Raw genomic sequence first — 15788 nt, 5'->3', positions numbered from 1 at the left:
GTTTACTGGTTGTAATTCCTGTGAAAAAAATTCCTACTTTAAGTTGAACAACAAAGGCAGAAAAAGTTTGACAAAAAGTTTTGTTAAAAAATTGTGTGCAAAAATGCATTTGTCAGGCTGAAGAAAGAGAATCACTTGAACCCAAGAGTTTGAGGTTGCTGTGAGTTATGACACCAGGGCACTACCAAGGGTGACAAAGCGGGACTCTTGTCTCAATTAAAAAAAGAAAAAAAAAGATGCATTTGTCATCTGGGAAACCTAGAAGCATATCAAGAGGAATAGAGTACCTGTACTGTCACACAGTAGTAACAACCACTCATCAAATTAGGGTTTTGTTATCTTGACTGCGGGATACTCAAAGTTGATAGGTTCTGGGAAGGGAAATACTGACTGGGAAAGCAGAAGTTAGCCCATATAGGCCCATGAGACTGTTGTCATGACTTAAGAAACCTACTCTGAAAGTCTCAGGTCTTACTTTCAGGATATATGTAAGGTGGAATGCTTGCTTCTGTTTGCAAGTAGGATTTTATAAAATTTTCTGAATTGTAGATCGATACACCCAAAGGATATAAGAAAGACAATAACATGTTGATGAGACCGTTTCCAAACACTTGTCGAGCACTTTCTTAAGGCACTAAATACTGTGCTAAGTGCATTTTACTGGTTCATTGAATGTCTTGAATATGGAACCCTGTGTGGTAGCTGCTGTGGTTATTCCCATTTTACAGATAGGAAGCTGAGGCTTCACATGGACCCAGGATCACACATAAGCGCTAAATAGCAGAGCCACTTCTCAATTTTGATACTCTAGCACCTTTTTTTTTTTTTTTACAGATAAAAAGTGGAGGTCCCGAGAAGCTAAGACTCATGATCACTCCCCTTTTTACTTAGTCTATATCTTTTTCTGCATTATGATCTGTTAATAATTTGTTTATTGCTATTAATTTTGTCAAGTGTTTTTGGCCTCTGTAAATTTGGCTAAGGTGTCAAATGGACACTGGGTTTTTAAACTTTTAGATAGAATGAGATTTAGATATTTTTAAATGGAATTATCAATCACTTGATTTGATTTGTTAGTGAAGCAGTTTCCTGTAAAGGAGACATTGTCTTCCCATATGCTATTAAAAGTTGAACCTTGTGATTACTGTTTTTCTTTTAGAGAAGTTAGAGGGTGCAGTCTGTAATCCTCATGTAAAAAATAGCCACCAAAGATCATTTTTAGTTCTTTAATTTTGGTAGGTCCACATTTTCAAAACAGACTAAATTTGTCCGATTTATTTCAGAACTATCTATTATAAAGTATTCAAAGGCAAGTGAGAATTCAAATGCATTGAGCAGAGCTAGAGAGCGTTTTACAGAGAGGTCCTTCAGGAGGTAAGCATTTCTCCTAGAAATTTTGATTATTTTATTTTCAGAAACACATTCCTGTTCTCTACATTATTAAGACCAAAAAATTGTATAAATATTCTTTTTGATGTTCACTTGACATATCACTAAAATTGCTGCTTTCTCTTTTTTTGTTGTTGGTTTTTGTTTTTAACTTTTCAAGACACAGAAGAACATTTGCTGGCAAGTTCTAGAAGGAGTCTACCTATGATTTTTCTTCTTTACCATGAAGAGACTTGGAAATTAATAGATAACATTTTGTGTAAAAATTTCTAAACATTCTTGACTTCGTATCTCAGAGGCCTTCTGTGGAGAATTAATACAAGGTTGAATGTGTGCATGGATAAAATGGATCATCTTAAAGGATTGAAGTTCCAAAAATATGTCGGCAGCACTGAACAGGTTTGACATAATGAGATTTCTATTTTAGCTTGACTTTCAGAACTCTGAATAAAGTATAAACTGCGCTACGCAACGTTCTAGGAAGGAAGTTCATCTTCTAGTTGGGTGTAACATTTTTCTTCAAATCCTTTGCAAATTTCCTGAAAAATAAGACTAGTAGACACTTACTAACTTTTAATACATGAGGTGGAATAGAAGGTCGTGATCTACATCATACTGGAAAACAAATTAAAAAATAAAAGGAAATAAGAGGAAAAGTCTCTACGTTAGCACTGTTTGAAATGGCAGAAGCTTCAGGGGATGCCCCAACTCTTCCAGTAACAGTGAAAAAAAAGAAAAGCCTATCCATTGAGGAAAAGATCGACATTATAAATGCAGTGGAAAGTGGCAAGAAAAAAGCAGAGATTGCAGCCGAATATGGTATTAAAAAAAATTCTTTATCTTCTATTATGAAGAATAAAAACAAAGTTCTAGAAGCCTTTGAATCTCTAAGATTTGATCCAAAGAGAAAAAGACTAAGAACTGCTTTTTACACAGATCTGGAAGAGGCATTAATGAGGTGGTATCGAATTGCTCAGTGTCTAAATGTACCAGTTAATGGCCCAATGTTGCGTCTAAAAGCTAATGATTTTGCCCAGAAACTGGGTCATAATGATTTTAAGTGCAGTAATGGTTGGCTGGATCGTTTTAAATCCAGGTATGGTTTAGTATTCAGAGCTCAACCTGTAGAAGCTACAGGTGTATCAGTAGACCCTTCAATTGTCTGGTACCAAAATGTACTTCCTTATTATTTAAATGATTATCATCCTCAAAATGTTTTTAATATAAAAGAGACTGGGCTACTTTATCGAATGCTACCTACAAATACATTTGCATTTAAAGGAGAAACGTGCTCAATTGGAAAGTTATGCAAAGACAGAATAACTCTGGTGGTTGGGGCAAACATGGATGGCTCAGAGAAGCTTCCTTTGCTTATCATTGGAAAAAACAGAAATCCACATTGTTTCAAAGGTATAAAATCATTGCCTGTGTGTTATGAAGCTAACAAAATGGCATGGATGACGTCAGATGTGTTTGAACAATGGATGAGGAAGCTTGATGAGAAATTTCAAGCCCAGCAGCGAAGAGTGGTGATTTTTGTTGATTCTTTTCCTGCTCATCCAGAGGTAAAGAACCTTAAGTCCATTGAGTTAGCATTCTTTCCATCATGTTTATCTTCTAAATTTATAGCTATGAAACAGGGAGTTATTAAAGACCTTAAAATCAAATATCGACATTGTCTAGTTAAAAAATTTTTAAGCTCTGTTGAAGGCAGTAAAGAATTTACATTTTCACTACTAGATGCAGTTGATACATTACATCTTTGTTGGAGGGCTGTAACTTCAGAGACTGTTGTTAAAAGCTATGAAGAGGCAGGATTCAAATCTCAAAAGGGAGAAAGCGACACAAATGCAGAGAAAGATACTAGTAATGATTGGGTTGCCGATGCACTGGGAGCAGGGGTGGCAGAGGAAGATACTAGTAATGATTGGGTTGCTGATGCACTGGGAGCACGGGTGGCAGAGGAAGATACTAGTAATGATTGGGTTGCCTATGCATTGGGGGCAGGGGTGGAATTTCCTGCAGGTTTATCTATTGAGGAGTATGCTGCCTTGGATGATGATTTGGAGACATGTGAAGCAGCACCAAATGATGATACAGTCTTGACCAAAGAAAGTAAATCAGATGAAACTGGGTTTTATACTTCTGATGAAGAGGATGATGGTGGATCAATAGACACGGAACTCCCATTACCATCAAAAAATGAGGCAATAACTGCTTTAGATACTCTTAAAAAATTTATTAGAAGTCAAGATATGAAAGATGGACTTCATGATTCTTTAGCAGACATTGAAAATTTTATTAATTCTTTATCACCTAAGTAATTATTTATTGTACAAAATCTGAAGATTAATAGTTTTTCCTGATATGTTTTACTATATAAGGTATTGAAAGAAAAAATCCCTCTAAAACCTAAAAAATCAAAAACTAGTAATCTTTTGTTTAAATTACAAAAGTCTTTGGTCTGAGTAGCAAATCTCCCTAGTAAATAATGATTCAATAAATAAAAATTATAAATTTCTATTAAGGTTTTGGAGAGTAGAGAATATAATTCAGAGGCCTTGTATTTGACACATATGATATGTATGTCGAACAAAAGGACCTCTATCTGATATTATACACATTGTATTGTTGATTGCTGTTTTTGTTAAGATTATGTTCTAGAAAATTTTATCTGGATTAAGAAACAAAATACTTACCAATAGGTTATTGAGTTTTATAAAGACATATATATGCCATATGTATTTTAACTAGACTTTAAGAATCAAAGTATTAAAGTAATGTTAAATTACTTTTTCTCATAAGTAGCTAAACTTCCTAATAAGAAATTATGAATTAAAAACACATATATTACCACTTTTAAGCTATTTGTATGTAAGATCAAATAAAAGGCTATAACCCTATCAGGGCTTTTTTTTATCGTCTGTAACAAGAAGATATGGATTCTTCCTAAATATGTAGATGTATCCATGTGTGGTTACTAGAAAAATACATTATTGGAACATTTATTAAATTTATGATATTTATATTTTAATAGTGGTGCTTAGATATTTTTCTAATTTTAATAGCTCAGCTTTTGATCTGTAATGTTTAATTTTCTTGATTTCACTAAATGTCATTTTTTGAGGAAACTAAATGTCTTTTGAGCATATTTTGATGTACTTAATCTTTTTTCTCCAAAAAATGTAATGAATAACATTTTGAATTAAAATTTTGTTTGAGGAAATTTTGCCTATAGAATGTTTTAAATGTTGTATGAAATTATTTAATATTCATCTGTAAAATAGTCTTTAGACAGTAGAAAATTATAACAATGTGTGAGATTTTTTCATTGTAAAATTTTAAGTAGTATGCTTATTTTTTAGGGTCCCTTTTGAAAAGTAGTTTTTTTAAATATAAAACATGCAGATTATTTTATTATGAACTTTTATTTGTCTGCTAAAAGATGACATTTGGAAAGAAAGACCTATAAAAGCATGTTTATTTTCCATCTGTTGATTTACTCTGTTTTAAAATTTAGTAATTGTAAGCCTTTTAAAATGTATTAAAATTAAGTTTTTTTTGAAAGAAGTATGATTTAAATTTAAAGCATTTTATGAATTATTTGATTTAAAATTTTAATTTGGCACAATCAGGGACCTAAAGAAGCTCACAAGAGCCTCACTTGTAACTACAGCATCTAACGTATATTGACCTCTCAATTTTTTTTTCCTTTCTCCACTTGATGCCATTTTGCTGCATTAAATCATACCAGATATTCTATGACTTAAGAATTATTATTTCTATTTGTACAGATGAGGAAATTTAAACCAATGACTTAGTTAAAATCTCAGAGCCAAAACTAAAATGCATTTCTCTGTCACCTAGTCCTGTATTTTTGTAACTATACTGCTTGTGGGTAGTCTAAAAGAAAATGATTTTATTTTTTCACTTGAATTATGGGACTGAGGGCAAAGCATTTCAGAGAATATGCTGGACCCGTGCTGATAGTACATTCACAAGATCTAAGAACATTATTACTAATGAAATATTGGGATATCATCTGATTTGATAATTCTATATCACTGTATCACAGAAGTTCCAGTATGGTTCTATTGAAAATATTTTGAATAACTTTAGTATTTCCAAAGCACCCACCTTCCCTCTCCCCAAATAACATGATTCATTAAGCTGTTATAAAACAAGAATTTAAAATGCCTGCGCATTTATATTCAGAAATAACTTTAAGTTGTCAATGTTGTGCACTCTTACGTGTGGCTTACAAATTGTATAGATTTAAACAGTTTTTGGAACACAAATTTTATAAATTAACTTTTCCTAGGACGCAGACATTCATTGCTACATATCTTGCTGTGAAGTTATCTCTGTGCACAATAAATAAAAAGTTACAACTAAAATGTCACTTGTCGAAAACATGATGTATAGTTTGCTTTTCAGTTAAATGTAGCATTATTTTTGTTGTGCTTGCCTTATAAATTCCTACTGTTTCAACAACTACTACTGTTTTTGTTTCTTTCTGTTTCATCAAGAATCAAAGTCTTACGTTGAATTTGGGACCTTGTTTCATGACCAGTGCTTACTGACCTAGTAGTAAGAGGTTTGATCCAGGATAAAATAGGACACAGAGTAAATTAAGGCCCGTGGGTTTCATGTTGCCTGCCTGCCTTCTCATTTGGAAGTCCAATTGAGTCCCAAACTTCTCTTTCACTGTGTACGAAGCAGATTAATGGGAAGTGGGAGGAAATGAGGAAAGGGAGAGTGGAAGAAGAACTTTCCAAGCTAATAAATACCTTACGTGTTAAGAGGAGCTATTTTCTTTTTTTTTTTTTTAATTTTAATTCTTTATTTATGTTTGTGTGTTAAAAGTGAAACTCTAGAAATCAATAACAATATTTGTATGAAAAATACAGTAATCAGTTTTGTTGATCTTACAACAAATTTCAACAGAAGTGTTTTCTGCCAACAAAAAGTGACGTATTTTTTTTCATAAACTTTAGGCCGGAGCTAGCAATTTAGCTGCTGTTTTTTACAAAAATTATTAGAAAATCTCTAAACAGTTTTCATACAGTTAAAGCTTTAAGCTAACAGTTATTCATTATGCTAAAGAGCATGGCAATGGAGCTGCTCAGAGATACTTTGGACCTCCTCCCACAGAGAGCCTCTTCAGGTAGTGGAGGCAACAGAAAGAAAAGTTTCTAAGAGGAGCTACTTTCAATTGCTAATTTAGTAGGAACTCCAGCTTGGTAGGAATTGGCAGAAAGAGGTTTGCACTTTAGGAGAAGCAGCACCACACATCTGCCTGCAAATTCAGAATCCACTGTAGGCTGGATCTTTAGGGTACCAGGGGCTATACCTGCTTACTGTGTGTGCTCACATGATCTATTTGCGTGTACAAGGATAAAGCAAGTTCTCTGGTAACTCCTATAAAGGCACTCATCCTGTCATGGGGATCCAAAGTAACCCTAATTACCTTCTCATCTCCAGATTTTATCACATTGTTGGTGAATTGGGCGTGGGGACACAAATATTTAATCCATAGCAACTACCTACTACTGACAGATATTCACACATTAATCAATTTAGTGTTCTATTTGCTAAAAACAAAGGGCATGTGTATTTCCGAACTTGTTAATCAGCTGTAGCTATTAGCAAGGACTTTTTTTAGAGACAGGGTCTCATTCTTACTCAGATTGGCCTTGAACTGAGCTCAAGCAAGCCACTTGCCTCAGCTGCCCAAAGTGCTAAGATTACAGGCATGAGCCACCATGCCCAATCTAGCAAGGACCTTTTCTTTTTTAATTTCATATTAATGCAAGGTTACAATATTTGCATTTGTTAGGTAGAGTTCCTATTGTAGTTGTGTCCTGCACCCAAGAGGTGTGCCATGTACCCTTACATTGTGCCCATTAAGTGAGAGCACACCAATCCTCCCTCTCTCATCTCTCCCCACCCTCATTCCTTTTCCCCCCAACTTGAATTGAGTTTTTCTCTTATGTGGGCATATATTATTAGATCCTCTACTGGCTTCATATTAGATAGTTGCTTTTCCATTCTTGTTATACTTTACTAGGAATAATGTGTTTCAGCTCCATTCAGATTAATACAAAAGATGTAAAGTCCATCTTTTTTTTTCTTTTTTGAATAGTATTCCATGGTATACATATACCACAGTTTATTAATCCATTCCTGGGTTGATGGGCATTTAGTTTGTTTCTACATCTTGGCGATTGTAAATTGAGCTGCAATAAACAATCTAGTGCAAATGTCTTTATATGATTTTTTTCCCTTCTGGGTAGATGCCTAGTAATGGGATTACAAGATCAAATGGAAGTTCTCTTTTGAGTTCTTTGAGAATTCCCCATACTCTTTCCAAAGAGGCTGTATTAGTTTGCAGTCCCACCAACAGCGTAAAAGTGTTCCCTTCTCTCCACATCCATGCCAGCATCTTCAGCCTTAGGATAGAAAGGACTTTTAAAGTGTATGACATATACACCTTGAAGAAAGGGCAATATTTTATGTCCTGGAATAAATGACTTAAAATTGAAATATGTCAATTTCCCTCAAGTTAATTCCAATCAAAATCCCAATGCTGTTTCGTTGAAAACTTAGCAAGGAAACTCCAATTTTTATCTGGAAGAGTAAATGTGTATGAATATATAAAAAATTTTTGAAAAATCAAAATAATGTAGTATTTGACCTATTAGAAATAAAAACAATATGGTATGGGCAAGAGAATCAATAGGTCCATCAAAAGAATAATATGTAATATCTAGAAAAAGACCGCAAATTTAGTATTTGATAAAACTAGAATTTTTAGTAAGTAGTGAAAAGATGGATTAGTAAATAATTGTTGTTGGGACAACTGGCTGACTATATAGGATTTGTATTTTTTAAGACAGTCTCATTATGTCACCCTCAGTAGAGTGCTGTGATGTCACAGCTCACAGCAACCTCAAACTCTTGGGCTCAAGTGACTCTCTTGCCTCAGCTTCCCAAGTAGTTGGGACTATGGGTGCTCGCCACAACACCCAGCTATTTTTTATTGTTATCATCTTTATTGATTAGCATGCCCGGCTGGGTTTGAACCGGCCAGCCCCGGTGTATGTGGCCGGCACCCTAACCACTGAACTACAAGCGCTGAGCCATAGGGTTCTTTCTTTTTAAAGTCAGAACCAGTGTGGTGCTTGTGGCCCAATGAGTAGGGCGCTGACCCAAATATAACAAGGGTGGCAGATTCGAACCCAGCCCCTGCCAAACTGCAACAGAAAATAGCTGGGCGTTGTGGCGGGCGCCTGTAGTCCCAGCTGCTTGGGAGGCTGAGGCAGGAGAATCGCCTAAGCCCAAGAGTTGGAGGTTGCTGTGAGCTGTGATGCTACAGCACTCTGTTGAAGGCAACAGAGTGAGACTCTGTCTCAAAAAATAAATAAATAAAAAATAAAGTTAGAACCAAAATCTCAGAGGATTAAACTCTTGGAGAAAAGAATGAAGGCTTGGCGCCTGTAGCTCAAGCCGCTAGGGTGCTGGCCACATACACCAGAGTTGGCGGGTTCGAATCCAGACTGGGCCTGCCAAACAACAAAGACAACTGCTACCAAAAAATAGCTGGGTGTTGTGGCGGGCACCTATAGTCCCAGCTACTTGGGAGGCTGAGGCAGAGCATCACTTAAGCCCAAGAATTTGAGATTGCTGTGAGCTGTGACGCTATGACTCCAGGGCAACGTAGTGAGACTCTGTCTCTTAAAAAAAAAAAAAATAGAAAAAAGAATGAATAGAAAAAAATTAGGTAAATGTAAATATTTTAATCTCATAGTAGCATTGATATATTTAAAGTGTGACACTCAAAGAGTTGAGTATATAAATACTAATGGTTAATAAAAGTATGAAAATATTTTCAGCCCTACTAGAAATCAAAGAAATGGCAAGCAAAACAATGGGATTTTGGGACGGCACCTGTGACTCAGTGGGTAGGGCGCTGGCCCCATATACCAAGGGTGGCGGGTTCAAACCCGGCCCCTGCCAAACTGCAACAAAAAATAGCCGGGCGTTGTGGGTGGTGCCTGTAGTCCCAGCTACTAGGGAGGCTGAGGCAAGAGAATCGCCTAAGCCCAGGAGCTGGAGGTTGCCGTGATCTGTGACGCCACAGCACTTTACCAAGGGCAATAAAGTGAGACTCTGTCTCTACAATAAATAAATAAATAAATAAATAAAATGAGAATTTTATTTTTTTGTCTGTCACTTTAGACAAGAATGATAACACCAAACATAAACAAGAGCAAAGGGAAGTGAGTACACACTTGTTAGAAAGATAAATTGGTTATAAATTGGTACATTCTTCAGTTACTATAATTATAGCTGACATATATTAAATGCTTACTAATTGCCAGACTTTGTTCTAAGTGTTTTAAACGTGTTACCTCATTTAATCCTCAGAATAACACCAACTTTTATCCCCATCTTACTGATGAGAAAATTTAAGGCTAGCTACTACTAATAAATGACAAAATTAGGACTCCAACCCAGAAAATCTGACTGAATATGTATGTATCCATGACATAAATTTATCCTGACAAAACAAAAATGTTAAGGACATTTGTTCCAATATATAAAGTTCCATAGACCAATATTCAAAACCCTGGGGCATATATGTTTCAGAATTTGGAATTTCTCAGATTTGAAAGAGATTTAACATTTTTATATATCGAATATAATTTATAATATATGATTTATGTAAAATTCATATATAGTGCTGTGTACGATATACTGTATATGAGGTAACACGCTTAGGGGGTTCTAGGACAGCATTCCACAATCAAAAACTAATAATTTTACAGTGAAACTTAAATATTCCCATGAAGTCAGATATGTGAAGATTATAAATACTTAATAGCTTCATAAGTTTTATTGTCAAATAAGTTCATGTCAGGTGAGCTTTTACCACCACATAAATTATAAAAAAGTTTTCAGAGTTTTTTTGTATTTCAGAATATTATGATCCTATAATAGCACAAAACAAAAAATTGAAAACTATTTATATGGTTCTAATAGAATATTGATTAAATATACATATGTTTATATATTGAACGAAACGTCTAGGTTCAGACTTTTTTTTAACTTCTTTTACTTGAGCATATATGCTGTGTCGCTGGGCTCAACTGAAGTGGGTATTTTCTAAATTTGACTTGCAAATTCTGAAACTAAAAATCTCCTCTTCTTGTAATTCTCCCTGTTTAAACATCTAACCATCACCACGAGGCTAGAAAGTTCCTTGCCAAGTAAAAGAAGAACTATAGCATAATATTAGTGAAACACTAGACTTGCTGGTTTAGTGTTCCGTAAATTATATGTTCATCTTCTTACATTAGACCAATTTAAGCCCAAAGGAGCCTGCTTACTTAATCAAACAACTCTTAGCCATCATGTCAAAAAGAAAAATCAAAAAAGAAACTACTTCACTCCACTTTTACTTGTTTTCTTAGTTGTCAAATCTCAACAATATCGTGGGTATTTTTAGAGTTGAGTCTGTTACATGATCCCTGTATATCTCCCTGAGAGAGAGAGAGAGACTATTGATTTGATTAAATATTTGGTTAATTGAAGAACTAAATGAAAAGATAAAGCTAATCTTGTTTCCTATGTTAGAAATAAAGATGACACTGGTTTTTGGGATGGGAGGGGGGTGGTTGTTTTATTTTTGAGACAGAGTCTCACTATGTTGCCCTGGTAGAGTGCCATGGCGTCACAGCTCATAGCAACCTCAAACTCTTGGGCTTAAGCGATTCTCTTGCCTCTGCCTCCCAAGTAGCTGGGACTGCAGGGCGCCTGCCACAACACCTAGCTATTTTTTGCTGTTGTCGTAGTTGTTATTGCTGTTTGGCAGGTCCCAGCTGGGTTCAAACCCGCCAGCTCCAGGGTATGTGGCTGGCACCCTAGCCGCTGAGCTACAGGCGTCGAGCCAGAGACTGGGGCCATCTGGTAAGGGTGTATGTATGTTTAACATTAGTATTGTTTTGTCTTGTTTTCCTCTAACTTCCTCTTTGTAAACCACTAAACTCTCCTAGCTGTTAGTGCAGGGTTATTGCCTGTGTTTTACACCTTATTTTCTACATTATGACAGGTTATGTTACTACTGCCCAAATGAGGAACAGTTTCCACAAAAGATGCAGACTTTCCATCTTTCAACTCTTGGAGTACTTTGCACCAGCTTACTGTCTTGTTATACCTTTCCTGTGTGTACCAAGAGCTGCACCTGCATCCAGGGTTAATGCTGGGGAAGAAATTAAATGCTACAATGTCTGAATAATTATCAAGAAGAAATAAAGGTTTAAATCAAAAGACACTGGGTTATATTTAAATTCAAAAATTAAATTTGTTGTTCCTTTGCTACTGAATGGAAATGGGAACTTGGGAATAACTAAAGCTTAATTTGTTTTAAAAAGTGTATTTCTTAGGCTGGGCTGGGAGGCCAAGAGAGGTGGATTGTTTGAGCTCAGGAAGTTCAAAACCAGCCACCTCCTCACCCTCACCCTCCTCCACCCCCTGTCTCTAAAAATAGCCAGGCAGTTGTGGCCTGCACTTGCAGTCCCAGCTACTCAGGAAGCTGAGGCAAGAGGATCCCTTGAGTCCAAGAGTTTGAGATTGCTGCGAGTTACGACACTGGAGCACTCTACAGTAGGCAACAAAATGAAAGTCTGTCTCAAAAAAAAAGTGCATTTCTTCATTCCCTGACTATATAATATGTGCGATTTAATTCTACTACAAAGCTAATAAACTTTTACAATATATACTTTTCCTTAGGCTGTGGAATTTCAACTTTGAGCCATTTTTCCATATATGACCATTGTCCTCCATATTTAATTGTTCTTTTAGAGAAAACATACTAAATCTTTAGGAAATCTATCTTAATTTTACCTAATTTATCTCGTTACTGAGATTTTCACAATAACCAGGGTTTCTCCTAATTCTCTATTTTGAGTTATGGTTTTTCCCAGAATAGCTTGGATTGTTAGGCCAATATTCTCAAATGGCCTCATTGGGAATTAACATCCTATTTAGAGGGTAAAACATCTTCAGTGCTATTCAAAAAGAAGTAAATGATAATCCACCAAAAAGCACATAGTTTTAGGGTTGCACCTCACAAGGAAGATTTGAAAATACTGGAGGAAAAAAAGTACAAAATGTGAAACAAATTTTATTTGAGAATAAATGATATTTTTTATCAGCACAAACATTTATTTATTAACCAAAGGGAGGAACCTAATTAAATCAACACTTTGAGATAATTGCATGTAAAATATTTGTGATAAAGATAATTGAATATATCAATTATATTAAAAAAAAAACAGGATGGAGACTTGCTCATTGAACTGAATTTGTTCATTCTCATAACTAATTCCTGCCCAGAGCCATGATAAAGTTTTTATTCTACTTTTTCATAGACCCAAGTACAGGTGACATTGTTCATGATGTATTCCACCACTAACTTCCCATCTGTCAATTTTCTTGTTATTGTGCTTTCTTTCCCATCCCATTTTTGATGTTGAACCAAAGCACCATCTGTATAGTTGCAGATAAGTCTGAGTTTTTCTGCCATCAGCTGTAGTTTCTTCAAACTTCTCTCCCAAGACACAAGAAAACTGTGTTGTTTTCAAAGGGCTCTCAGTTTCTATGGTGAGGTTTTTGCGGACACAAGTGATGATACAATCTGGTTTGGCCATCGCACCTATTTTTTGTAGAGCTTGCCCCACTCCCAGTTCCTTCATGTATTCATCAAAGCCTTTGCTGTCCACCAGGCACTATCTTCCCACAAGCTGCTGAAAGGCGGCCATGGTGGGCGTGAGCAGAGGAGGATCTGGCGTGGGGTGCTAGAAATGATTCTTTAGTAGATGATTTCTCTTATCTTCTTATCTAATATAGTAACATTGAATGTTGTTCTATATAATAGGCTGGGGCTCACGTGTCAAGAAGGAAGAGTAAAATAAAAGTGTTAATGTTTTAGGACATGTTAAGCACAAAAGTCGTGATTCTTTAATTTTTTATTTTCAACACTTTCTTTGGTATTTTAATAATTTTCCGCTGCTATCCTTAGCATAAAAGATAAAAAATACACTTGCAGAACTCCTCCCTGTCCCGTCCGAATTCTGTTCTCATTAGCGTTCTCAGCTGGAGTGTCATTTGCTGCTTTATGACAAGCACATTAGACATGAACAAGAGCCTTTAAAATTACTTTCACTGAAAGCCGGTTTTTCCTCTTACCCAGCTCCACCCAACCCTGTTTAATAAACAAGAAGCCAGACTTTATTCCACATAATGTCCCTGGTTAGAAGATAGTTATTTTAATTTTTATTTTCTGTAAGAGCTTTTACCACAAGTTCAAGCAACTTTTTTCTTTCAATAATGTGTGCGGTAGACACACTATGCTGGTGATAGGAAAAGTTCTTTGAGTCTGGCAAAGGCACAGTTCCTAATTAACTGCCTAGAGAACCATTTCACCATGTGGAAATCACTTAAGTGCTTCTAGTAGGTTTTGTGGGGCCTAAGGGAGATGATACTACACTTTTAATCAGGCAAACTAAAAAGCTAACACTTTTTAATGACCTAGCAGCCCCACTTCTATGAGAACTCCAGATGTTCAAAGCTCTCAAGAGCAACTCTAGAAATCCTTATCAAGTTCTGCAGGCGCAAAGGATCCTTAGGTAAGTTTAGCCTTTGAAAACTACCTGTGTTTGTTTTTGATTCTGTTTTTATTTCCTTTTAACTTTGAGACTGTTAAAGGTAGGGGGCATTTGTTTGTTTTGTTTACTTCCAAAATAAGTAAAAAATGCATTAAAACTTGAGATATATTTGGAATAAAGATAATTTGAAAGCATCTCTTCTGTTCTTTTGAACTAGGTAGTGGAGTAGAAAGAATGCTGTGCTTTTAAATCTCTTTCGATTAAAAGCCCCCTTTGGGAATACAAAGAAAGCATTAGATTTTCTCCAGAAAAGGGATATACACAGCCATCTCTCAGAATTTGTAGGGAATTGGTCCTGGGAGCCAAAATTCACAAATGCTTCCATCCCTGACACAAAGTATAGTATTTCTGAATACCCATACACATCCTGCTATACACTTCAAATCATTTCTAAATTACTTATAAAATCTAATAGAATGTAAATACTACATAAATAGTTGTTATACTATAAAAAGGCTGTACATGTTTAGTACAGACACAACAATCTATTTTATTTTTTACCTCGAATATTTTTGGTCTGAGGTTGGTTGCATCCATGAACACTGAACCCATAAATATAATACAAAATATTGAGTGTCTTTAAACTTATTTAATATTTCAGGAGGTCCACTATTAAGAAACCTAGCTTCATCATTCCACCATTTATAAACTTTTGATTATCAAAAGCTGTACAAAATGTTAAAATTAAAAAAAAAAAAAACGAGAAAAAGAAAAAAACCACTTCCTAAGGAAATTGAGTTACCATCTCACATCTGGCCCCTCTTTTTTAAACACTTCAATATTATCAATAAAGAGTTTTAAATATTAATAGAATTACTTGTTTAAACTTGTATTTGAATTAAGCAATTTAGTCTATTTTGCACATTATTTTTAACCTTCTTTAAATGTTATTTTTAATAGCTTGTGTGTTTTTACAAGGAATTAATTCCCCTTGCCAAATCCAATTAATAAATAGAACTCTCTGAGGCCTTGTGCTCTCTAGAAGCTGAACACAGAATCTGAAATTAGTACCACACTGAGTCTTGTAATAAGGACTTGCTCATTGCGAAATCTCTGATATTATCATCCAGTGAAGCATCAGAAATGCCATGTTTAACAACTAAAGATTACGGATCCCAAGCTGACCTCCCAGGAATGACATGTTTTCTGTTTTCAGAATAAAGAAAATAATGATTCAATCATGCAATCATTACGAGTCAAGCTATTTTGGAACTGGGCAGACCACGTTAAATAAGCATAAAATATTACTCTGAGGGCTTTCTTTTTCAATGCATTGTCAGGTAGTAAGCAGGGATACAGAAGAACTACCTTGGATTTTGTCATCTAATAGGGAAGATGAAGTAAGTTTCACTGGGTGATAAAAGCCATAATCTGCTAAGTTTCAAATCAGTGTGACAAAAGGATTCCAAGAGTGCAGAGAAGAGTGTGATATGAACTGCTCTAGTCAAGAGCTTGGTGTGTGCCGGGGCAGTTGAGGCTTCATGCAGAGGTCCCCAGCCTGGGCAGGTGCAGTGCAGGGTAACAAATCCAGATAAGGAAAACTGGGCAGACGACCTGAGGCTGGAATGAATGGGGTACTTTAGAAGAATTTCTAAGGTTTTTGATTTAATATTTTCTGTATTGTAAGTAAAGAAGAAAGTGCTTACTTTCACAATATTTCCAAATGTA

General features: G+C 35.4%; 1 protein-coding gene and 1 pseudogene across 1 annotated transcript; one reads left to right on the top strand and one right to left on the bottom strand.

Annotated features, from left to right (window-relative positions):
- The first annotated feature begins 1235 nt into the window (after nucleotides 1-1235).
- On the top strand, nucleotides 1236-5247 carry TIGD4 (tigger transposable element derived 4). Its single transcript, XM_053595545.1, has 2 exons — nucleotides 1236-1374; nucleotides 1550-5247. Exon 2 carries the CDS (start codon nucleotides 2070-2072, stop codon nucleotides 3711-3713), a length of 1644 nt encoding a protein of 547 aa, XP_053451520.1. The 5' UTR covers nucleotides 1236-1374; nucleotides 1550-2069; the 3' UTR covers nucleotides 3714-5247.
- Nucleotides 5248-12805: 7558 nt separating this feature from the next.
- On the bottom strand, nucleotides 12806-13214 carry LOC128589957 (fatty acid-binding protein 5-like; annotated as a pseudogene).
- Between the last annotated feature and the right edge of the window lie 2574 nt (nucleotides 13215-15788).

The sequence above is a fragment of the Nycticebus coucang genome, chromosome 1, assembly GCF_027406575.1.
Source record: "Nycticebus coucang isolate mNycCou1 chromosome 1, mNycCou1.pri, whole genome shotgun sequence".
NCBI classification, from domain to species: domain Eukaryota; kingdom Metazoa; phylum Chordata; class Mammalia; order Primates; family Lorisidae; genus Nycticebus; species Nycticebus coucang.
Note: the sequence above shows the minus strand (reverse complement) of the source record. Positions and strands in the feature narration are given on the sequence as shown.